Source organism: Oreochromis niloticus, linkage group LG18, assembly GCF_001858045.2.
Source record: "Oreochromis niloticus isolate F11D_XX linkage group LG18, O_niloticus_UMD_NMBU, whole genome shotgun sequence".
In the NCBI taxonomy this organism is placed as follows: Eukaryota; Metazoa; Chordata; class Actinopteri; order Cichliformes; family Cichlidae; genus Oreochromis; species Oreochromis niloticus.
In genome coordinates, this window is record NC_031982.2 from 18,273,869 (window position 1) to 18,298,945 (window position 25,077).

Below are 25,077 nucleotides of genomic sequence, written 5' to 3' on the forward strand. Positions count from 1 at the left end.
GCAGATGGCCTCACATTTGACTGTAGAACACTTTGATATACAGAGAAGTTCACGGTCAACTCAGTGATGCAAGCTGCCCAAGTCCTGTGACTGCAAAACAGCCAAAATCAGCACCACTCCACCGCTGTGCTACACAGTTGATACGAGGTGTTTGTGCTGATATACTGGACAGCATTCTAGGAGTTTTATGGTTTGTTCAGATGAAACTGAACTAAGCTGTGCTACCATGTTCTTTTTACTGCTTCCAAGCAGTCTTATACTACCATGAACTTTAACATGCTAACTGAGGCACACAGTCTGACCTTGGGGTCCACTCCTGGAAAGATTGTGGCATTGTGTTAACACATCTCAATGCTCCACACTTGCAAACTGCCAAAACCTTTTATAGAGATGCTCACAGATTACTGATGATCTCTTAGTCATGTTCATTTGTTTAGCAGCACCTAGCTTCTACTTACCCCCTGAATTCCTATGGAAGCAGGAGGGGCACAAATTACAAAAAAAAACTGTAGTAAATAAACTTTTTGGCACTAATACGGACTGCACTGGGGATAAAAGCTGCAGTTCATATGAGAAAGATGTTTAACTTTATTTTACATAATGTGCAAAACCAGTGCAACATGAATCAAAGTTTCTACTCTTGGTCTTTATTCATGATGGTTTGTTGATCTACATGTTGCATGAGTGCTAAAATAAACTGTCTGTGACTCAGCATAATTTTATCTTAACACAGAAATCAGAACAGTTAAAAAAAAAAAGAAAAAGAAATCCAACACACAAACACAACTCTCTTGCCAAGCATCACTTTCTTATTCTCTGCAATAAATCCAGGTTGAGAGGGGTAGCCATTGGGTCACCCAGAAGAGGATATTGGCACAATGGGATTCTTGTTCCCCATGTGACATGATTGGCCGGGACAAAGCTTTACAGCGCTGATTGCGTAGATTGACTCCGAGGAGGCCCAGATGAATAAATACCTCAAATCCAGTGGGAGATCAGAGGCTTCCAGTTACTAAACCAGTGACCACAGGTTTTTGTTACAGTTTGCTTTTTGTTTTATATTCAACAGCAAGAAGGAACCATGGTCAGCCGGTCAGTTTCTAATGAATTCAATTGTATCTCATATTTCTTACTACATTGCATGACAAGCAGGGTAGTATTTTTTTTAAGTGAATTAACTAAACAGGTTTGTTAGGTGAAAACTGTGATGTTTGTTTCAGTACTTTTTGGAAATTAATGCAATTAATTATTTAGATTTTTGGTAGACAAATCTTTAACCTAATCCTGTGGTGTTTTTCACAGGATTAGTCAGGAGCAGGTTGGGTTTCTGACCATGCATGGGTGCAAAACACGTCATCAGAAATCCTAAAATGACTTAAAGCTAATAGATGTATAATTTTAACCTGCTGAAAACCCATCAGCAATAATTTCTTTGGCTGCAGTGTTTCTTGATGTCTTTGCTCTTTTTTTTTGCTAACAGATTTGAACACCCAGCTGGTGGCTACAGGAAGCTTTTTGAGACATGTGAAGAGCTGTCTGAGACTATTCCCGCAACAGTCACAGGTTTGTTTACATCTTTCAGACAGAAATAGACTAGACACGAAAATAACTCTTTTGACATTTGCATATCGACTGCACTTTTCTGGAAATTTATACTTTCTAGTTTATAATTCAGCACACTGAAAACTTTCTGTGATCCACGTTCATTCTGCAGGCCGGATTCCTTCGTTTCTGAAGGGAAGCCTTCTCCGTCTGGGACCCGGGCTTTTTGAGGTCGGAGATGAACCCTTCTATCACCTCTTCGATGGCCAGGCCCTCATGCACAAATTTGACTTCAAGAATGGCCAGGTCACCTACTTCCGGAAGTAAGGCGGTCATTTATCAGTGTCACATATCGCATTTGAACTGCAGCTGAGTAGCCGGTGCTGTGTGATTTCGTGTGAAACATCATATATTGCCGTAAGACTGGATGGTGTCATGGATTACCTAACACAGTCGAGCCAGTTTGCTCATGTTGAGTCCTGACATGAGATTTTGACGCATAGATACCAAAGACATTTGCATGAAACACTCCTGCAAACACGTGATTGTGTCGTTTAGCACATTCCCCTCCACTTGCTGCATGTATGGAAAGTCTGAGGGTAGTCAGTGACACATAAAGTGTATCTTGCATTTGCTCTCTTTCCTCCATTTAGGTTTATCAGGACAGATGCTTATGTGCGAGCCATTACAGAGAAGCGTGTGGTCATTACCGAGTTTGGTACATTCGCATATCCTGATCCCTGCAAGAATATCTTCTCCAGGTTGGTTCCACATGGACACATTTGAGAGCAAATTAGAAATGTCTCAAAGTTTGCAAATATTTGCAGTATTTTCCCTCCAAGTTCCCTTTTTTTGTTACAATCCTGTATAGACTGCAGTCTTTTCCTGTTTTTTCTTCGGCTGCAGGTTTTTCACTTACTTCCAAGGTGTTGAGGTCACAGACAACTGCTTGGTGAATGTCTACCCTATTGGTGAGGATTATTATGCTGTAACAGAAACCAACTACATCACTAAAGTCAACACAGATACGCTGGAGACTCTGAAGAAGGTACATCAATAAAATACATTGAATCTGAGACGAGAGCGAGCAATCTTTTCACCTTTACAGCTTTCGCCTTTATTTTCTGTGCAGGTCGATATGTGCAGCTATGTCAATATTAATGGAGTGACTGCCCACCCTCATATTGAGAGGGACGGTACTGTGTATAACATTGGAAACTGCATGGGGAAAGGAGCATCACTGGCCTACAATATTGTCAGGATCCCACCCACGCAGAAAGGTTTAGATCAACCCTGCATGCAACAATAACACAAACACTTGGTTTCTCATTAAACTCAATTCAGTTTGTACAAAAAAATAAGATGGACTTTAAAAAGATGGTCATTTTCCAAATAAGCGAATAAGTAAATGTACTTGTGATGCTTAATCTAATCTACAATGGCTATTTCTACCTTTTATTAAAAAAATATATACCTAGGGATTAAAATACAACAGTGTGAGTGCTCCGGACATAGAAAGTAAGGTTAAAGTGCAAAAATATAAATTACTTATGAAAAAGGTCGTATTTTCTGTCAGTGTAAACATCATATAGATTTTATGAAGTGTTGGACCAAGCGGAGACTTCGAAACAGTGAGTGATCCCTTTAAAACACCACAACTTTTTCTTTTGTAGATAAATCTGATCCGATCGACAAGTCCAAGGTGGTGGTGCAGTTCCCCAGCTATCAGAGATTCAAGCCTTCCTACGTGCACAGGTGTGTCCACATGTCTGTGAGTCTGTGTGCGTGATTCAGTGTTATTTTTGTCCTGCCTCACACTCTGAGATGGGTGCACTGCCCTGAGCCTGGCTCTGTCTGAGATCTCTCCCTGTTACAAAAATGTTTTTCCTTCCCACTGTCGCCCAAGTGATTGCTCACAGAGGGTCTACTGATTGTTTTCTCTGTATTATTGAAGGGTCTCTACCTTACAATATAAAATACCTTAAGGCAACTGTTGTTGTCATTTAAAGCTATATAAATAAAACTGAACTGAATTGAACTGAACTGAATTTAGTTGATGGGTTTTTATTGTTTTGTGTTTTTATCTACTTCAGTTTCGGCATGACAGACAACTACTTTGTCTTTGTGGAGACTCCTGTGAAAATCAACCTGCTGAAGTTCCTGAGTGCCTGGAGTATCCGTGGCTGCAACTACATGGACTGCTTCGAATCCAATGAGAGCCAAGGAGTAAGGACCAGAGCCGAACGAATATCTTTAAATCCACAAAAACCCACACTGGTGTTTTTGGCTGCTCTTCTTCTGTAATCTTATCTGATGCTGATGTTCTCTTGTAGACTCTGTTCCACATTGCCAAGAAGAACCCAGGAGAGTACATCGATCTCAAGTTTAAAGGAGCACCTATTGGCATGTTTCATCATATCAATGCCTTCGAGGACCAGGGATTCATTGTTGTTGACCTTTGTGCCTGGAAAGGGTAACTGAAGCATTCGACCGACCACATTTGTTTGATCCAGCAAGATTATTGCTCATGAACATTTCTGTGTTGCAGCTTTGAGTTTGTTTACAACTACCTCTGGTTGGCCAACCTGAGGGCTAACTGGGATGAGGTGAAGAAGGCAGCCATGCTCGCCCCCCAGCCGGAGGTGCGCAGATACGTCATTCCCCTGGATGTCCACAAGGTGAGCGCCTTTCTTTTTTTATCAGAGTGATAAGATCTTCCACAAACAAATACAAGGTTTGGTTGTTCTGACCATGATCTGGATTTGATGTAGGAGGAGCAGGGGAAGAATCTGGTGAGCCTGCCGTACACCACAGCTACAGCCACCATGCATGCTGATGGGTCGACCTGGCTTGAGCCTGAGGTGCTGTTCTCCAGTCCTCACCAAGGTGACAATGGAGCTATTTTTAGACTTTACTGAATGATTGAGTTGTGCATTGGTTTGCACTGTTGCCTCACAGCAAGAAGGTCCTGGGTTTGATTCCAGTGTGGGGGCTTTCTGTGTGGACTATGAGTACAAGCAGCCTAAAAGCATACACAGGGTTAACTGGTGACTGACTGTAGGTGTGAAGGTTAGCATATCTGTTCAGGGTGTAGCCTTCCTCTTGCTCTATGACAGCTCCACCCTCAATCGCAACCCTAAATAGGATAAGTGGACAAAAAGTGATGAATGGTTACTGAGTGATCTTTTGTTATTCTTTGGTTTTGTAGCTTTTGAGTTTCCTCAGATTAACTACAAGAGGTATGGCGGCAAGAATTACACATACGCCTACGCCCTGGGTCTCAACCACTTCATACCAGACAGGGTAAGAGACTAGAGCAGCAGATTTCAGACTGTGAGTGTAGAAAAAAAATTTTTTTGGTTGATTTTTTCTTTTGATTTCTGTGTAGATCTGCAAGTTGAACGTGAAGACCAAGGAGACCTGGGTATGGCAGGAGCCCGACTCCTACCCCTCAGAGCCGTTGTTTGTACAGACTCCTGATGCTGTCGATGAGGATGACGGTAAGTCTACAGCAGTTAAAGTATAATGTTCCATGCAGTGTGTTTTAACAATTACTTGTATTGTAAGAAGTAATTTTTAAGCAAGGCTGGTGTTTGCTGTCCCCACAGGTGTGCTGCTTACCATTGTCGCAGCTCCCGGTGCCCAGAGACCAGCGTACCTCCTCATCCTCAACGCCAAGGATCTTTCTGAGGTCGCCAGGGCAGAGGTGGAGTGCACCATTCCCGTCACCTTTCATGGGATGTACAAACCCTAATGATTCGTGACTCTGCGTATTTCTCTGTGACCAGCTGCCACTCATTATTAGAACCACAAACTGATCATTGTGTCGAGCTGTTTTTGAGAAAGTGATTGTATGTCCTCCTTTGCAGACAGCGTAGGCTGCTGGTTGCCTTCTGAGCCATGTTAATAAATCTCAACTAAAATGTCTAAGCTTGAACTGTCAGTACTGGTAAAGAAAAAAAAGGATCTGTTCACATGATTTTTCATATAAATGGGTCATGGATGCAAAAATAAATGCATAAGTATCAATGCACTTGGTTATTTCGTGTTGATCTGTTACACCATGTTCATTTGCTACTCACAGAGTGACAAAGTATTTTGCCTTTCAACTGAGGTTTAAGTTCTCTGTTGCATTGCGTTGCTTCTTTCAAGTTTTGAGCAACACTGCATTTCTGCCAGCTCCACGGCTGCCTACTGAGACAAAAAGACTTTGTTTTTTATTTATGAGGGAGGAGTAAATCAAGCATTCTCTCAATAAGCGATGCATATACGAGCAGTTCAACTAATCCTTCAGCCTAAACTATTGAGACATCGGTACAGTTTTAATACGTTGCCACACAAAAATCCTCATTATGGTTGCAAACGAATAGGGGACCTTTCAACGTCTGTCCTCGTGTTTGTCAAAGTTGTCTGAGTTTTAATCTAAAAACAGCAAAGGCACGCAGATCTTGCAGCACTGCAAAGCTGATTAACTGCGTCGGTTCTTATATCTGAGGAAACAAAGCACATGTTGCAACGTATTCGTCTCAATAGGTGCTTAAGAAATGGACGCGCAGCCTTTATACGCCACATTTCTTCGTACTTAAAACAAGGATTTAAATTTGTGGTTTTTGCAATTGTAATTCCAATCTCAGATATTTGTGCGTCACATATAGAAACGCTTGAAACGGGCAACAACTGGGCTCATGTTTTCCTCGGCAGCTGATGCAAGCGGAGGAAACAAAGTGGCTTTGCCTGAGTTGCTACATCAGTCAAATCACACAGCGCTCATTATGTAGTCACGTTCTCCACTCCACTGCCAGATTTGAGGATTGCATTAATGAAAAAGCTCAAAAGGAGTGTTTTTGCTTTTGTGTTTTCTGTAATCTCTTACTTTGGTAATCACAGGGCCACAAATCTGCCCCATTATTTAGCCCACTTCACTGGCTGATGGGAGCAGTTTCGGGGCAAGTCAATGGATGCTTCTATGTTAATAAACCAAAACCGCATATAATTTTTCAATTTTTTTATTATTATTATTATCATTTTATTTACACAAAGGGTCCTTAGCCATCCAAAACAAAAGAAAAACAAAAGAAGATTATAAAGAAATATTCATGAAAACACAGCAAAGGAAAGCTCAGTGAAAAACATGATCTCAGGTTTAACGGTCACACCATGAGAGGAAAAACTCCCACTCTCTGAAAATTCAGCCAGGACAGAGGTTTGCACGATCAGACTGGAACGACAGTAACAAACAGCTGGATACTTCAATACAAGATGGGTTTTACACACATAACAGAAAACGTGAAAGAGACACCGACACCACCAAAACAACACAAATAAAAAGCAAAGCAATAAATGTAACATCTACTACAAAAATAAAGACAATAATGCGCAACAAAACAAAAAAACGTGATCAATATTTGCGTAGAATTTAAAACTGTATTCATGTAGATTCAGAATTAACCAGCTATGCCACACAATGCTTCTTTATTAAAGGAACAGTTCAACATTATTTGCTTAGAGACAAAGGTTATCTCTGTTAGGGATGAAGCTGGATTAGGGAATGCAATTAGCTTAGCATAAAGCGTGGGAACAGCTCACCCAGCTCTGTCTACAGATCACAAAACCACAATAAAATTAAATCATGAAACAACTTAAATCTTGTTCGTTCATCTTCAGATGGAAACAAATGATGATGGTGAACATGCTGGTGCGGGTTCCTACAGGGGGACGCATATTTGGACTTGGGTGAGATCCAGGTTAGAACGTTCTCCCTCTGTATTTAAAACATATCCATTGTTGTTTATCTCTTACTTTCTGTCACAGATAACTTTTTAAATCGGTGGTGTTCATATTAACTATGGAGAAAAGCTTCATATAATAAAGAATATGTAGATGTTACCCCCGAGTCAGACTCAGTCTGCTCTAGAGGCTTGGTTTCAAGCATTTTTTCTACTCTTGGATCTGTATGAAGTCAGCGAGAGCAGATTTTTTTAATACAGTCATGTGCACGGCTCCAGCTGCCACCACAGAAGCCACAAACACGTGCTGTAAATAACTTTTGTTCTAAAGGGCCAGCCAATCAGAATCCTGCAAAGTTACTCTATAAAGAAAAACCCCAAATAATCATTTAGAGCTGGAAATGAGCCCAATAAGAATTCTTTAATGGATCTGTGAGAAATTAAAAATTCTTCTCAACAAGAATTTGAAGAAGCTTTAATGTCAAACCATTCCTTTAAAGCTGAGCAAGCCTCTGTCCCTTCAATTACACACACACAAAGAAAAAAAATATCAAAGAACAATCAAAACATTGCACAACAAAGTGGATATGAATCACAGATTTCATGAAATGCGTGTTCAGGATTACTTCAATGTGATAAGTGACTACTGACGGCTTTAAAAACATCTTTATCAGCTATATAACTTTTGCATCTCAGGAGATAAAAGGAATGAAGTATTGATAGTGCAAGGTTATAATGTACATATATTAATATACTGTTTTACATAATGTCCTAGGAGTAAAGTGCAAGTCTCTGGATCAGATGAAGAGTGTGTGCAAGCGCTTCTAATTTCCACGGACTGATCCGCCTGCCCATGCACAAATGAGCCCTTTACACTGGCCGTCAGCTACAACACATCGTCTGGTCAAACATTACAAAACTCTACTTTGTTTTCCCTTGAATTCAAAATATATTTTTAGAGGAACGGATAAAGACACATATGAAGTAGTTTTGATATAAATAAAGTACGCCACTGTATACTTTTACACTTTGGGTGACTCCTGTAAAGTATTTTCTTTTTGTAATCCTGTTTGGCTTCTTTTGTACACCAACAGTGTAAATGTCAGCAATGTATTCCCACATATCCAAAGGGCAGGGCTACTTTAATGTGTTTAACAGATCAATATGTTTGAAAGGTCTTGTTCACTGTTGCCAACACATATCTGGCAAATCATCCGAGCATTCTCATCAATAATTTGTTTACCAAATTAATCATTTAAGTCGTGATCAGTGATGAATAAAGGTGCTGGCCGATGGGGAGAACGCCACTGAGACCCGCTCGAGTGGAAACGCAGTCACCAAACAGCTCTTTTAGACACAAATGCCACATGCTCGGTGTTAGCGGCAAAGCTGGAGAGTGCCTCGGCATGACAGAAACACAGAAACACAACCATGCAGGGTCACCGGGACGCCCGTCTCTTACCGACTTGTGTAACAGATGTTTAAGACCAGCTCAATCTGGAATCAGACCAGGGGTATGAAAGGCCAACGTTAGGTGAGTGGGAAACTTTTAAAGTGCAAGACAAAAGCCAACACTTTCTTCTTTTTTTTTTCTTTCAGCTCCTCTCGATCTATAAGAGGGCAGCTGCTGGGTTTTGGGAGCTGGAGGGGGTCGTGTTTGATCTATCGATTCGGGGGAAGAAGGGATGGAAAATTCAGTTGGTCTCGTAGGTGGAGAGCAGCGCAGCATCCACAGGCTCCATGCAGGAGGGGCAGGTGAAGGATCTCATAAGCCAATCATCTATACAGTCCATGTGGTAGATGTGCATACATGGCAAGAACCGGATGGGGTCCCCATAAACAAAGTCCAGCATACAGATCACGCATCTGAAAACAGATAAAACAGTCAGTGTAAACACAAGACAGCAGAAATCTTCTCAGACTTTCTACATGAAGTGTTCTCCTAAACCTGAAATTATTCATGCTTTAATGTAGCGCAGTTACACATGTTATCAATTCATCATTGACTGTTTAATAATAAAGTGTCAAAATATTCTCCATTTACACCCTCTGATTTTCAGCTCTAAGTCACTGGAAGTTGTAACGAGACAGATCCAGCGCTCATTCTAAAAATGAAAGTATCTTTTTCTACTTTGTTTGATCAGTCTAACTAAAACAATTACACAGCTTATGATTTTACAGATCCAATTTATAGTCGGTAGTTAGTTATTAACCCGTAAAAATGTATGCACAACTAACAGTTGATTTAGACTTTGTGTTGAATTGAACTGGGGATTTATGCTTCAGTGGTAAATCTAAGGCGTAACCTGATGTGCACCCTAGAAATTTAACTACACATCAGTGGACGCAGCCCGCAACTATTGTGACTGGCCTGTTCAATACAGTCAAATAATCTTCTGCATATCCAGCTACTTTTTCACCACTGTTTTTAAATGTATCAGTGAGAGAATAATATTCATAGCATTAGTATAAGGAATAATAATCACCAACATAAGCATCAATATAAGGATGCTCTCCTGGAGGGAGATTACTGAAACCATTGGGATGGATGTGAGGGAATGCATAAAGAAGTGGGAAAACTAGAGGGACAAAAATGTTTATCCCCCCTAAAAAAAACCTGACCACAACAAAGAGCAGAGACCCAGGAGGGAAAGAAGTCCCAGCATTTTATTTGTTTCTGTTGGCTGGCACTGCATGTACACTGCCGGGACACAACCACATGGCATTTAACACACCATGCACCACACACAAGAATAACTGTCAGCAACAGTGTCGGACCCGCACGAACATTAAATTACAGTTTCAACCAGACTCCCTGCAGGTATCCAAAATCAACTGTCGGTTATTATAGTTTCGTATTTTCTAATTAGTTTTTATTTTATTTTATTTCGCTTTGACTCTTTGTTTTCAACTAATTTTAGCCACAGTAAGTTTCCAGATTGGATTTGTTTGTTTCAGTTTGGTTTTTAAATTCATTTCAGTCTCATTTTCAGTCCTTTTAAAGCTACATTCAACTGCTCTCTTATTGTCCCCAATGGGTCGCCACAGTGGATGGATCCACATGTTTGATTTGGCACTGATTTTACAAGGATGCCCTTCCTGATGTAACCCTCCCATTTATCCATGCTTGGGAACAGCACAGGCAGTGCACTAGCTTTTGACCCTCTGTTTGTGTCTTCCTCTGGTTTCAAACTGGGGCTCTTTCATGAGTAAGAACAACATATTAACCAGTACACCATGGAGACAGTAGACATTTAAAATGTTTCTACCCTTGCCCAGTCACTTAAACACATTATTCTCGCTTATGTACAACAGCAGTTATGAAAAAGACATAATGCTTATTTATTAGAACAATACCTGGGTTAAGGTTTATGTCACAGCAGCCCAAAATTAATTACCAAAAATTATTTTCATGTTTCTGTAATGGTTAATCTATAAATATAACCAAAACTTTTTCTAGCCAAAATAATATTTGTAATGTTAAGATATAAAAACTGTTATTATCCAAGAATTTTTAAATATATAATTTTACAAAAATGCAGGAAAAAAAAAACAGCAAAGCACATTATTATTATTATTACTATTATTATTATTATTATTTGATTAAAATGGCGAACCACATTTACCCATTTACTTATTTATTCACACTTACTTGTATTCTTGATGTTATGCTTGATAGACTTCTGACTTGCCAGAAGTCCTGTGTGCCGGCTCAAATGGGTATAAAATTTAGTCTATTTGCTTAATAAATAACTATCAGTTTAGGTTTTGAATGGCTAAACAACAGTAAAAAGTGACATGTAACCTCATTCAGCACCATGGTGTGGACACTAACGTGGAAGAAACCGATACTCCTGCTGCTAGTGCTGACACAGTGTGTGTGTGTGTGTGTTGCAATGTTATAAATGACACAAAATTACATTTACAAGGTGATTTAACTAACAAGGAACCTGTTTAACAGTTTCTTACATCTTGTAAAAAATTAACAAAATATTTGTTTGGCCAATGTTTAACTGTGTGCTCAATTTTAAATGTTTTCTGAGCCATTTATGTTTTTTTGAATAGCTTAATTTTTTTCTCTTGTGATGGGTAGGTTAAGTATAGGCCAATAATCTTTGTTGAAGATGTTTTGTCTACATTGGAGTAAATGTTGCTCATTTTGCTGACGAAGATGAATAAGAGAAAAGGGTCAAGTAACAACATCTATATTTGCCCTATGAAAAGATTTTTATTCAAAAATTTGGTTTTTTGGTTGCTTTCAGGCTGAATTTACTTCTGTTTTTATATGTTACCTCTCCAAAAAAATCCATTCATGTGGCACTTTTGTAATGAGTATACATAGTGTTGGTATTTTTTTTTTGCCATGATATAAATGTGTGGCTATACAACACAACTTCCTGCCAAAATACTAGTGAATCATGTCTTTTTGCAACAAATACATCAGTGAGTTATCTTTTGACCTTTACAGTGGCATCAGCAGTTGCATTGTGTGTTCTCTGTGGGTTTCACCAACCCAGCTGTCAAAAGGATCCCACAACTGTTTGTAGATTCCTTTGTTTTGCCACTCCTGCTGTTGATAAGTTATAGGTTTTCTGGGTGTATGTTGTGTCATCGGGTGGGGTTAAGCACACCGAAACTTCAACTAGCCGTAGTCATGTGCCCCGGGTGTTTTGAAACACACTTCACAGCAGTGTTTCAAAACATCTGCACTTTGAACGCTTGACACAACATCAAAACTTCTAACTGTGCAGCTTCCTTACACACATTTCTAATCACATGAAGCAAACACTAATGTACACAACAATTAATACTAACACTTCTTAACTCGCTTATTAATTTTTGAAAGATAGCTCATTTCTAAAATTCCAATGCTGTCTAGCCATCGAGGTATAATAGCAGTCTGTTAACAGCTACTTAGGAGCTCTGTCACTGGGTTTAACAGCAGTAAAGAGCCAGGTGGGCGATAAACAAAAGAGACCAGAGATGCTCCAAAAAACCTGTGACCAAAAGAGGAAGTTTTTCAGTTTTGAGAAAAGAGTGTGGTTTTGCTTCATTTCTGGTCACTGTTACTATGTTGGACACAACAGGGAACCAGCTGAGTTAAAGGAAACATGTTACTTAAGGCTAACAGATGTTTTACCCAGATTACAGAGTAATTTGTGCCACAAAGGTTGAAAAAATAAGTCCAAATGCAGTTTGTTTTCAAGCTAATGAGCCAGATTTTGCTTTTGTTTGGAAACAACTGCAACATCACATCTGACCTAAACAAAGTTTACTTTATACCTTCAGATTTTTAAGTTTATTATTTATGTTTTATTATATCTAACCCATCATATATATATATATATATATATACACATTTCTGACAGAATAATTTTCTATTATAAGGACACACTCCTGCATTAATAATAACAACAGCGAGACACACTGTGAAACAGCCAAACTCCTAAACAACTTTGTTACGATGTACTCCTGAGAAGCAACCAGCCTGAGTGCCAAAATTTGTCTATTCAGTTCTTAGGTTAAAAAAACGCAACCCTGTGGCCTGCACCCCTGCTTGTTGTAAGCTCATCATATTTCAAAAATGTAAAATGCTCACTCTCTGATCTTCTTCTCTGAGCCGTCTTGCCCTCCATCATAAACACCCTTAGGGAGGTGCTGGATGAGGCCAATGCGCTGAGCTATGCGGATCTGCTCCTCTTCTGTCAGCTGGGTGACCAGACGAGCCTGACTGGGTGTGGGATGGTACATGGGCATGTGAGCCTGCTCCTGGTAGCACAAACAGGAAGACAACAATATGAAACCAAAACATGTGCTTCCCCCTATAAGCTAACTGTGTGCCTGAACAAAGTGGTCAGACTAGATTAGGCTCTGTGCTGGGATAAGGTGAAAAATGCAGCAGCTGTCTGGTTTGACAACTTTTGATAAATGCCTTCTGTTAACTCATATTAAATGTATGATTACTTCTCAAAGGGCCACGGACATGAAACTGAGTTATCCTTTGTTATCACCACCTACTGCATGTTACCATGTATGTTCTTAACTGACGTTAACCTCACAAACTTTGATGTTATTCATGTGTCGGACATCTCCCCCCCCCTCTTTTGGATTAAAATAAAACACCTGAAAGTTGAGACTCAGCAGCTGCTCACCTGGTAGGGCGGAGGCGGCTCCAGGTCCGGGTCTGTCCCGTCACCGAAACTAGCCCTGTCTGACTGGGATTCGTGGAGCAGAGAAATGTCGTCTGCTGTAGGAGACTTGAGACAGTTACCCATGTCGTCGTGTCCTTTCCTGACCCACGCCAACAATCAGATATTTGCTGCTAAAGTTGACCCCCCTTGGCTGTTTACTTTCTACACCACAAACTGTTTAGTTACTGTTCAGCTAACTACCGCTGTGGACACTCTTTACATGCTTATCCGTATAAAACTCCTAAGTAAAAGTTAAATACTAATAGTCTCTCTTCATGTTTAGTTGGACCTCCACCTGAAAAACAAAACAAAGAACTCCCCTCGCTAACGACAGCTAGCAGCTGAGCTAGCTACTTTTTCGCTAGCCAATTGGGCGACTTCCTCGATAAGTATCGCTCATTCCTTTGTAAGACTCGCAGTCTCTGCAAAATATCTACTTCAGCTGTAACTTTGGCCGAGTCACTCAGCTGTCTGGGTGTCTGAATGTACAGACATTTCCGCCTTTTAACTTCGTGAGTATTATTTAACAGTTTGCTTCCTTGCTAGCTCTTTCTTCAGCCAAAAGGATATGTTATCGGTCCGTTTCATATGACGTAGGTTGTAGTTCTGCATGCTGATTGGACATAAAGCCAAAGAAAAATAGAGCCAAAAAAATAAATAACTATTAAAAAGTATTTCTAAATATTTAATCGCTACAAAAACGACTACATTAATATGAAGGAATACTTAGAGAGTATTACAAATATATAAAAAACATTTTTTTTTGAGCAGATAATTACATTTAAATCCCTGCTTAAAATACACAAGCTAATGTTTTCACTTTCCACACAGCTAACACTGTAATTCATTACAAAAATTCTAATTTCCCAATTTTGGTCACATATTATAAAAATAGTCTGGAATAGTTTGGAATGTATACAGTCTGCATTATACATGTTTACATTATACTTTTTAAATACATAATGTAGATTTTAGAGCACAATGCCTACACATGTTTAGTTCATGACATGAAATATGTCAGTTAGTTAGGAGAGGGGTTGGGAACATTACTGATACAACTGGGTGCACCTTTTTCCACATGTAAGGTGTTAACAAGTTGTTTGTTATCCAGAGGGGGTTTTGTTTTTTCTTTTTGTTTTTTTAATTTGTTGGTTGCAACAAATGAAAAAAATGATTACATCTCACGTGGGCACATGATTAAATGTCCCACATGACATCTGGGACTAAGTAATAGATTTGTGGAACAACTACAGAGAAACCTTTCCTGATGATATTTTCTAACTTTCTCCGAAATAAGTTTTTGTAAGGATATAACTTGAGCAGTTATATTTTCTGCAGTGTTTGGACTGGTGCTTCTAATAAACTGAGTGCACCTATTCAAACCCTTCTTTCACTCTCTGACCTCTTTACAGCCTCTCTTTCACCAGACTCTCTCTTTGCAAACACTGACTTTATAATATATACCCAGGAGACTCCATTATTACATTTCAGAGTGACCGAGAGAGAAAAATAATCAATGCACCAGAGAGAAAATCAATTTTGTGGGTGAGGCTAGCTTTTACTAGCACAAACAGTACTGTGTAAAAGTCTTGAGTCACCTGTTATTTCTTTATATTTTGCTTCCAAGAATCTCAGACCACCTTCTAATTTTTAAAGTAGTCTTGAACAATAGCTCACCGGGCTTTTCAAAGGTCTTTCAAAGTTTGTCTTTGGATATTGGCCAAGACCAACTGGTGGAGAGTGGTAGGCAATAAACCCCGGTAACACTTTATAATAGGGCCTGTGACTAAGAATGTTATCCCCCTGTAATCAAATGGAATTTCAGTGTATTTGATTTGAAATGACACTTTTTGCAATTATATTTACCTGCAAATATTTAAGGGTAGATACACTATAATAAGGGGTTAACACGTTGGGTTGGTGTTACAGGATACTCAGAAATAATTATAATTTAAATTGTGCATAAATAATTTTAAGTACTGCGTAATTTCCTAAGTTTAGCAGAAAGACAATATTTCTCCATCTTTCATTATAAATATGTTATACTTTTGGGGGTTCAGGCCATATTATGGAGAGTTTTAAATTTCCCCAACTTCCAGGTATTTTACAGGAAAGGAGACACAAATTATTCTGTAAGTAATTTTAAGTGCAGCATAACTAATTTTAAATAGTTTGTTAATCTTGTAGAGAAACAATATTTCTCAGTCTTACATTGTAGGTACGCTGTACTTCTCAAGGCGTGGGCCTTAATATGAAACGGGTTAATGTTGTCCTTTTGCATCTTTATTTTATTTTTTTTTACATCATCATTTAATATTCATTATGTTCAGTGTGAATGATGGATTTTCTATTATTCAGTTTAAATGTTTTACTTACTCTGTACTTTTCATTTCTTACAGGCTAATACGTCTCTCCTTTCCTGTAAAATACTCAGAAGTTGGGCAAGTTTGGCTGTAATACAGAAAAGTACAGCATACCTATGAGTTAAGTACTTATGGTCCAAAATGGGGAAATAGTGTTTGTTTTTCTGCTAAATTACCAGGAAATTATGCAGTTCTTAAAATTACATATGCACTACTGTACTTACAGTTTAATTATTTGTTTCCTGTAAAAGCCGGACTTGTTACCACCTTACTCTAGTGTTCCTACCTTCAAGTATTTGTATATAAATATGAATTTTTTGTCATTTCAAATAATTGAAATAATTCAAACATTGAAATTCCATGCAATTACAGGGTATTCACACCCTTTTTTTGCGGGCCATTTTATAAATGCCAGGGCCAGCTGATAAAGCCTGTGTGAGAAATTGCACCACCCAGCCATCATGTGAGCTATTGAGGTCATCTGAGGCAAAGTGTCAATGGGAGTTGGAAGGCCTGCGAAGGGATCTTAGGACTACATTGTAGGTGGCTGATAGCTGATGCCCTGAGCCACCATCTATGGCAACGATGGTCATTCACACTGGACATAGATGGTCTCCTTTACTTCTCTCTGAACAGTGACATCCTCTAAAGAGTGTCCTTTTCCTGTTGAGGTGGGCCAGTGTCTTACAGGGGTATTATCTGTTGGCCCCAGTGACTCCTTTTTTCACTCACTTACCTTAAATGACAATTCACAGGACAAATAGTTTGTTAGTGACTCTCGGGACCATCTCCAATGCGGCAGCCCACACTGGGCACACAGTTATAACCTGGAACTCTCCACCATCTGAAGAAGCCTCTTGGATGAGAGGTGAAATGTCTTCAAAAACTTAAAAAAGTCCAGTTGCCTTCTTTTCAAGCTCTCAAGGAGTAGAGGTAGTGTAGGTGGAAGAGTTTAAATACCTGGGGTCAGCCATCCAAAGCAATGAACAGTGCGCAAGAGGTGGAGAAGAGAGTGGAGGCACTGTGGAGCAGGTGGAGACAAGTGTCAGGGGTGATTTCTAACAGATGAACAGCAGCAAGAGTAAAAGCCAAGGTCTACAAGATGGTAGTGAGAACTGCTATTGTGTAGGTTTAGAGACACTGGCACTAAAAGAAGACAGCGGGCTGAGCTGAAAATGCTTAGTCTGAAAATGGACTAAATTAGAAATGAGTACATCAGAGGGACAGCTTGGGTTGAGCGGTTTGGACACAAAGTTAGAGAAACAAGGCTAGGCATGTGCGGGATAGTGGATATACATGACAAATCATATCTGTATTTCCATGTATGTTTGCACATGTTTCAATAAACTTCTGTGCCTCTTTGCCGTTTTCCTTGCAAAATATGAAAGAAGGTGTGGCTCAAAATTTTGCACAGTACTTGAATTAAATGTACAGACTGACAGTCATAGTTGCACTTGGACTGGTTTCTGCAGACGTTTTTAATTGCAGTGCTCAAGACATCACAAAGCTTTCTGATGTCTCACTTGGCCTCCTAAATGAGAAATAAAAAGATAATCAGTAACAATGGCAACTTGTGAACACCTTTATTTGTATATACAACTATTTTACACATAAAAACCCACAAAGTATTTGCATTCCAGGAACTCCAAGTTTTTGGTTAAGTGAGTTTCACAGAATTGGCCTTCATCAGGCAAATAAAACAAATACACAAACCTTAAAATGAATATTTTCCAAGGATTCCTTTACTTTTAAAGCTCATCAGCTGACACTGTTTTTATTTTTTGTCTCTCTCTCTCTACATAATACAAACAGCATAATTTCTCTGTACATTATTTGTAAGTAATAGAGCAATGTGGAGATTTGAAGCAAAATGCATCATGGTGTATCTGCAGTGTTTGTATATGGTTCGTATAATATTCACAGTTTTAAAAAAACAGAACAAAACTAGATGAAAATATTTTGTATTCATGGCAAACAATTAAACATCCTGTTGCCAAAATCAAATGTTAAATATTATGGTTGGGAAAAAGTCTCATTTAAAGGATTTTTTTTGTTTTTGGATTGGTAAAAATAAAAGTTAAATACCATCTCCAAATTAAATTAAGGTTCGGTGGAGGCATGGATTTACAATACTGCATGGTGAAATAACAAATAAGCATCATTTTCTATGTTATTCTATAACTGTATTCATTTCTCACAACTTATTATGTTCAATAGCAAAAAGAAAAAAATGATGGGGGAAAATCAGGCAGTTTTCCCTCTGCACATTCATTCATACTGTAAAAAAAATCCAGCATCATTGAGTGTTACTTATTAGTATCCACATTGTCTGGTAAAGTATCAGATCGCCTCTTCGTGATGGCTTGCTGTGTCGATCTGGTCTAATTTATATATGGCGATGGTGTAATGATCACGATGTATTTACAAAACAATAGATTTATAAGAAAATGTAGTTACATATTCACACACCCCACAGATAAATACTGTTTAGAGCAACACTGAATCATTGAGCAACATCTCCAGAAAATGAAAATACCTATTGACACAAATGACATAATTTGACCCATCCATTTTGTTTTTTTGTGACATATTATTACTCTCTATCATCAAGTACAAGTCAGGAAATAGACCTTATTTATTGTCAGTGTTCTGTGTGAATTGGCAACTACAGTTTCAGGAAGTATTGTTCTTCGTCATTTTGGATTTTTTTTTTTTTTTACCAAACATCCAGCGGGCTCGCGGCCTTGAAGCACTGATGCAGAAAGAGTCGCATTAACCTTCGCTCTGGATGTGGTCATACAGCGTCCTGTGACACCTCTCTGGGATTCTGTCTCCTCCGTTCATGTTGCGCCTCCTGTCCCTAGCACCTGTCGTCCTCCTCTGTGTCGCTTAGAGGGTCACAACTAGCGACCGAGGTTGTCTGTGCCAGACGCTTTCGAAAGTGTCCGTTGGGGACCTGCCAGCCAGTCCGCGAGCGTGGACGGGCCGTGCTGATGGTGTTTGAGCGTCCCAGGCTGCAGGCCACGGCCGCCTCAAAGGTCAACGTTTCCATGGGACCAGAGGGGTCTGGGCTGTGGTCGTCCTCTTGCAAAGCCAGGAAAGGCTCAGAGGGGTAGCGTCGAGGTGGGGATGTGCGCCGGGCGGCCTCGCTTTGCCTCTCCCCTGGGACTCCCTCTTGGGTCTTCCGTGTGGGCTTGCTCCGCCTCATGGTCTCCGGGCTGCCCGGTTCATCCTCATCTTCACCTATGGAGGCTTGTGTGCGACACACGAGGGGGGAGTAGGAGATGTGAGGGCGAGAGCGGGTTGGAGTTTGCGATAGAGGTCGTCGGCCACTGGGAGTGCTGGACTCAGATGTGGATGGCACCGGACTGTCTGAGCTGTTGCCCTGAAAGCGAAAGTAAAGAAAAAAATAATCAACAATTGCCTATAACAACATTTTAAAGAGAACTTTTAATGTTTTAATTTTTTTCTGGCCATTTTGAATGTATGACCTACTCTCTTGATTTACATGAGTGGTGGAAACACAACCATGTAACAATCTTCTGAAAACAGCAGGTGATTTCTCTGTTGTGTTCTTCTTTTCTTATCAGTATTTGGGTCTCCACTGCACGGGTCTCTGAATTTTTAAGTTAAATTGTATATGAATGAATAGACTCTGACCATAAAGGGATGGACATGGTCATCAGAAATACTCAGGTAGGATGTGATGTTTAAATGATGCTCAGATGGTACTAATGGGCCTAATGGATCCGTGCTTTCACGTTGATTCTTACCCAACCATCCAAATGTCACAGCAGAAACTGAGACTCAATAAACCAGGCAACATTTTTCCAATCTTCTTCAATTTTGGTGAGCCTGTGAGAATTGCAGCCTCAGTTTCCTGTTGTTAGGTCATAGGAGTGGTGCCTGGTGAAGTCTTCTGCTGCTGTCTTCTGATTCAAGGTTCAGAGATGCTTTTCTGCATACCTTAGTTGTAACAAGTGGTTATTTGGGTTATTGTTCCTTTCCTATCAGCTCAAAGCAGTGTAGATATTCTCATCTGACATCTGACATCAACAAGGCATTTTCTTCCGGTGAACTGCCACTCACTGGATATTTTATCTTTCTCAGGTCTGTAAATGGAAAATCATAGTAGATCAGCAGTTACTGAAATACTCTGGCCAGCTTATCTGGCACCAACAACCATACTACCTTCAAAGTCCTCATTCTGATACTCGGTTTAAACCTCTGCAGATTATCTTGACCATGTCTACATGCCTAAATGGATTGTGTGGCTGCCATGTGATGGGCTGGTTGGATATTTGTGTTAATGATTAGTTAAATAGGTGTACCTAATGAAATGTGTCTGACCTACCTGTTTATCTTGGGGATCTGCTCGCTCTACGCTCGAGGATCGTGAGGGCTGCAAGCTTCTTTCCTCTGAATTACAACGAGATGTGTCTGGAGACAGGAGGTGGCAGCGTTCCTTAGAGCGACCGCGCTCCCTGTCGCCACGCTCAGAGCGAGAAACTAAAGGGACATTTGGGAAAGAGTGCAACAGGAAATGCAAAAATACAAGAGAGCAAAAAAGAAGAAAAAGAAAATAAAGATATAAATGTCATATGACTACATTCAATTCAGCTCTTCATTATCTATGAACACAGTTGCCTAACAGCAGGCGAGCAGGACTAACCAGCAGCCTTATAGCTCTTGTGACGAGGTCGATAGACTCGCTCGGGGCTTTTCTCCTCTTGCCAAAGTCCATTCACACATTGATCTGCAACAGTGGAGACTGATCGCTTCATGGAGCCACTAGAAACCTCTGCCTGCTTGAAGTTAAAAACACACACAACAAACATGCAAAAACAGGGCACAAACACAAGGATATAAGTAAGCATACTTCCGTTATCACCAGATTATTTGATCCAAACAATAAAAATGATATTTCATGCTTTAGCCAGTGCAAAAGTGCAGTGCAGCCTAAACGATTTGAGAGGTTTAGTCTTTCCTTTACTCTGGGGTTGAAAGTAATGGTCATAACAAGATGAGGCAACAGCATTCGAAGATCACACCCCGTTCTAGCAACTCATTGGACCTTATTCAGCATCCCAAAGTAACAAAGGTCAAAACAAAACTCTACTGATCTGAACTTCTCAGCATCACGTGCACTTAAGGTACGACAGACTTTGGCATAAGAGCCCATGCAGCCCCTGACGTCCTCGAGATCCAGCCCAGAAGCCGTGTCATGGGAGATGTGTGTACCTGCGACTCTACAGCCAGACGAGGCATGGAAGAGGCCCGCACACACAGGCCCCTCCCTAGTGGAAGCTCCAGTGGGGCTTCAATCCCCCTACTGCACTCGCCCACCTAGGTGTGTACAGAAACAAGAGAGGAAGCGCAAGGAAATACAGAGCACCAATCAGGCTCATCCCTGCCAGGACTCCAGCTGCGTATGGACATCTTGTTCAGGTGAGAGGAGGGGCAGAAAAGCCATTTCATCACTGACAAAAGTACCATCTATCAGAGCCATCTCCATCGCCATCCAGTCAAAAGCCATTCCAGCCAAAAACAGACGGAGAACTTGCAACAGGAAAACTGACTTCGAGGGGGAGCAGAAACAGAGTGCGCTCGTAAAAGAGGAGCAAGGAGTGAAGAAAAAGAAGAACAGACAACAAAGATATCAGCTTACATCAAAAGATGGACTTTTTCAGCTTGTGGTGCATTCAGTCATGCATGTTTAGGTGTTAATGGCTATACAAACAGAGCCAGACAACGCCTGTCTAAGGGCCAAACGCATTCCTCTGCAAACTAAGTATTCCAGATCAACTTTATATCATTCAACTGACAAGCAGTAGAGACCAGTAAAACCAGACAGTAGAGACACAGCAGACATCTACAGTTTGACAATCTCCCTTTGCTCTGACTCCAACTTCCACAGGAATAAAACACAGGAGCATAGAGAGCAGCGATGCGGTGCCCTGCAAGGCACTGAGAAAACGGCATCAGTCATCACATGTTTATACAATTTTTGTGGCGTTACACCTAAACAAATACTTTGCTTTATTACATTTTAATGTAAAACTCTTTGCTGTAAGGACAGCGATTCCCAAACTGATGGTCAGGATCCTGAAGAGGTCACAAAATAGGAAGTGCACAAAAGAAAAGCTGCATTTTCAAGTTATCTCGTGTTAGAGAACAGTATGCTGTGCCATCAGAGCCACTCTGCGAAACTGCTCATAAAAATTAAAATAAACAAAACAAAAACACACCTTTATTTAAATTTTGCTGATCCCACCTTCACGGTGATGCCAGTGAGCAGCGCTGCCAGTCTGAGACCGTGAATTCATTCACTGGGGGATGAATTCATGGTGCAAACCTCCATGAATGTTCAACAAACATGGTTCTGGTTGAACTGTGATTTCTTCCACTGAAAGCTGCTGTTTGGTTGCTGCATTGCAGCTGGTTTCCCAGCTCTTATGCTGTGTTGGCCCTCGAATGAAAGACAGCCAATTTGACAAAGAAGATGATGTTTCCTTGCTAAGCAAGTTTAGAGTTTGAAAAAGGAGTTTGAGGGAGCGATTTTAAAAAAGCAGTTGTCGGGGAAGTGATCCAGAGGTGCACAAAGACATGACGTTAAGAGGTAGATCAAATTTAAATCAGGTATGATTTTTGATTTTTATGGCTGGAGTCGCTGAATTTTTTGATGACACCTCTGGAGTTTAAAGTAAAAAAGATAATACATGCATTAAAGTATTTGCTTTTGTTTATTTGCTCTGGCATATTAAAGCTAAGCAGCACACTGATGCTACAGTAACATTTATTCATAAGATCAAAGCAGCAGAAAAGCTCTGCTTTCAAGTGCAAATTACTCTGAGTCAAAAACTACATAAATTAAAAGGTCAAAGCACTGCCAAAAAGCCTGCCATGGGGATAATGTTTTATGTTTTACGATTATATTGGTCCTTTGTCTTACCAGATTCTGTTGACTGGCATCACCGTCAGAGCTCATGGGCTGCAAAAACAGCTCCTGAGGTGAAATGGGGCTCAAAGCCACAAAGCCTCCCCTGGTCCTGTGTCAAGATGGAGAAAAACAGTAAGCAAAGGCAATCACAATCACACATAAGTACAGACGACTTTTGCAAGCATTTGCAGACTCACAGGGCTGAACCAGCACTGTGCGGCATCATTGGCAGTGGCTGGTTAGACAGAATGTCCTCGGGGAGAGCAGAAGCATCCAGACGCTTGAACATCAAGCTACTCTTCTGAAATGAGACAAATACAGAAAAGACTGAAGACATCTTCGTGACAACTTTGTGTTAATTTAGCTAATTATAGGCCAACCTCTAACCTTTCTTTTATCTGAAAAACTCTTCAAAGATCAATTGTAAAACAGCTAAATGATCATCTGCAGAGGAATGTTTTATTTGGAGAGTTTCATTCAGCTTTCAGACTTTATCACAGTACAGACATCACTTAAGTGAAGGTTACAAATGATCTTCTTATGTTCTCTGACAGTGGCTTATCCTGTTTAATACTGTTGGCCATAATATTTTATTATAGATTAGAGCAGTGGTTCCCAAACTTTTTTTTGCCAGGCCCCCCTTTGTTTTACAAGAAAAATGCTGCCCCCCCCCTGCGCGCGCGCACACGCACACACACAAACACATCCTCCAACCACACACACACCCATATTTTGCTCCATTGCGGTTTATTTCAAACCTCAAACATTTAGTAAACAATTAAGTAAATACAAGTAATCTGCAATAAATGACAGGAAGTAAGAAAATAAACTACTAACTCTTTTACGCTACGTCCACACCTACACGGGTATTTTTGAAAACGCAGCTGTTTCTATGCGTTTGGACCTTTGTCCACATATAAACGGCGTTTCGAATCACCGAAAACGGAGAGTTGTTAAAACTCCTTTTTTGCGTTTACGTGTGGACGAGGAATACAGAGTTCGTAACGCAACGTGAAAGGTATGTGCCTTTTTTCACGTCACGCTGTGCGCCAGGTTATTGTTTACATGAGATGAATTGCAGAATGGCAGATATTCAGATTAACAGTGACAGTATTTTGTCTCTATCTTCATATTCAGCGATGATTCATCTCATGCTTTGCGTTTGTGTGGGAGCCCCGTCAAAAACCTGTCCATTATGCTAGCAGTGTCCAAGCGTTGTTTCCCCCCCCTTTTCATACTGCGCCCCCCCTGCAATGGCTCTGCGCCCCCATGCTATAGGTATTAAAGGTACTGTGCTGCAGTGGTCTGAATCATATCTAATAGACTCCAATTTGTTCATGTAAATTGCGAGTCTTCCTCACACTCTCAGGTTAATTATGGAGTTCCACAGGGATCCATGCTGGGACCATTTCTGTTTACAAAATACATGCTTCCCTCTCTTAAATCTCTCTTTAGGTGTTAAGACTGAAGTTATTTTATGGCGCTAAAAATCTTAGTAACATGGTGTCTAATCAGATGCTTACTCTAGATGTCATTAACTTGGCCTCCATTAACACTGTGAGGACTCTTGGACTAATTTTAGACCAGGATGTGTCTTGTGTCTTGTGTCTTGGATTTGCACAGTATGTCTAAAATTAGAAACATCCTGTCTTTAACATGGCCAAAGAGCAAGTACTCCCTATGAGGGAAAAGCTCGGACACAGAGCTGTTTTTGGCTCCGTAGGACATCGGTGATAGGAGATATCATTAATATGGTCAAGAATTTTTTTAAGGAATGGTACATAACAAAAGAAACCTAAACTTAAAGCAATCAGGAACTGGATATATAATAGGTCCCCTTTAAAAGTCGGGTGAGATAGCTTACTCTTCCTCCTGAACAAACTGGGTGCAAAAAAAAGTAAAGTTATAAAAAACTGAAGTTACAAAAAAGAAGGTGTCACAGAGTTCATAGTGACGTGCTGAGCAGACCTGAGCCTCCAGCTGCTGCCTGAGCTTCTTGGCTTTGTTCTGTTTGAAGTAATCCATTATCATCATCGAAGCGTAGATCTTCCCCACCGTCATGTCAGTATCTGTGAGAGCAGGAGCACTCCATTAGTTGTCATTGCTCATCTCTCAGCATTACAGTGAGAATCACCTTCTTAGTTAGAGCCAGACCTTTGTTGATAGGTACCAGTAGGTCCAATGTCTTCTGGGGCAGATAAGGCCAAATAATACTGATCTCCTTTTGCAGCTCAGAATCCAGAGCGATACGGTCCTCACCACCTGGGACAAACACTCACCTTTAACCATTTTTTTAATGATGCACTGTTGATGGA

At 40.2% G+C, this 25,077-nt stretch overlaps 3 protein-coding genes across 11 annotated transcripts in view; 1 reads left to right on the top strand and 2 right to left on the bottom strand.

Annotated features, from left to right (window-relative positions):
* The first annotated feature begins 972 nt into the window (after positions 1-972).
* Positions 973-5,575, top strand: rpe65a (retinoid isomerohydrolase RPE65 a). Its single transcript, XM_003437873.3, has 14 exons — positions 973-1,092; positions 1,481-1,563; positions 1,715-1,865; positions 2,196-2,303; positions 2,449-2,590; positions 2,675-2,822; positions 3,216-3,297; positions 3,636-3,768; positions 3,876-4,015; positions 4,091-4,220; positions 4,314-4,428; positions 4,751-4,845; positions 4,931-5,042; positions 5,151-5,575. Exons 1-14 carry the CDS (start codon positions 1,082-1,084, stop codon positions 5,294-5,296), a joined length of 1,596 nt encoding a protein of 531 aa, XP_003437921.1. The 5' UTR covers positions 973-1,081; the 3' UTR covers positions 5,297-5,575.
* Positions 5,576-6,806: 1,231 nt separating this feature from the next.
* LOC100698908 (RING finger protein 11) lies at positions 6,807-14,055 on the bottom strand. Its single transcript, XM_003438109.4, has 3 exons — positions 13,421-14,055; positions 12,868-13,037; positions 6,807-9,134 (listed from the first exon to the last, which is right to left on the bottom strand). The coding sequence occupies exons 1-3, from the start codon at positions 13,541-13,543 to the stop codon at positions 8,963-8,965; spliced, it is 465 nt and encodes a 154-aa protein (XP_003438157.1). The 5' UTR covers positions 13,544-14,055; the 3' UTR covers positions 6,807-8,962.
* Positions 14,056-17,390: 3,335 nt separating this feature from the next.
* Positions 17,391-25,077, bottom strand: part of LOC100702145 (voltage-dependent R-type calcium channel subunit alpha-1E) — a 70,480-nt gene continuing 62,793 nt past the window's right edge. For 6 of the 9 annotated variants that reach the window (XM_019348287.2, XM_019348286.2, XM_019348283.2 and 3 more), the window contains 8 exons: positions 24,917-25,024; positions 24,731-24,831; positions 22,960-23,063; positions 22,775-22,871; positions 21,064-21,168; positions 20,495-20,630; positions 20,177-20,331; positions 17,391-19,207 (listed from right to left, as the gene is read on the bottom strand). In XM_019348287.2, the coding sequence (XP_019203832.1) occupies positions 18,683-19,207; positions 20,177-20,331; positions 20,495-20,630; positions 21,064-21,168; positions 22,775-22,871; positions 22,960-23,063; positions 24,731-24,831; positions 24,917-25,024 (1,331 nt within the window). In that variant the 3' untranslated portion in view covers positions 17,391-18,682. The remainder of the gene's footprint in view (positions 19,208-20,176; positions 20,332-20,494; positions 20,631-21,063; positions 21,169-22,774; positions 22,872-22,959; positions 23,064-24,730; positions 24,832-24,916; positions 25,025-25,077) is intronic. The other 3 variants (XM_019348284.2, XM_019348290.2, XM_019348289.2) reach the window with 3 other exon arrangements.

What these genes read in the sequence shown, in the direction of transcription:
- rpe65a (XM_003437873.3), top strand. An exon ending in GACCTTTGTGCCTGGAAAGG is followed by an intron (nt 4,016 to 4,090) that starts GTAACTGAAGCA and finishes TCTGTGTTGCAG; the next exon opens with CTTTGAGTTTGTTTACAACT. An exon ending in TTCCCCTGGATGTCCACAAG is followed by an intron (nt 4,221 to 4,313) that starts GTGAGCGCCTTT and finishes GATTTGATGTAG; the next exon opens with GAGGAGCAGGGGAAGAATCT.
- LOC100698908 (XM_003438109.4), bottom strand. Translation starts at nt 13,543, where the DNA reads ATGGGTAACTGTCTCAAGTCTCCTACAGCAGACGACATTTCTCTGCTC. An exon ending in AGCCGCCTCCGCCCTACCAG is followed by an intron (nt 13,038 to 13,420) that starts GTGAGCAGCTGC and finishes TTGTGCTACCAG; the next exon opens with GAGCAGGCTCACATGCCCAT. An exon ending in TCAGAGAAGAAGATCAGAGA is followed by an intron (nt 9,135 to 12,867) that starts GTGAGCATTTTA and finishes ATCTGTTTTCAG; the next exon opens with ATGCGTGATCTGTATGCTGG.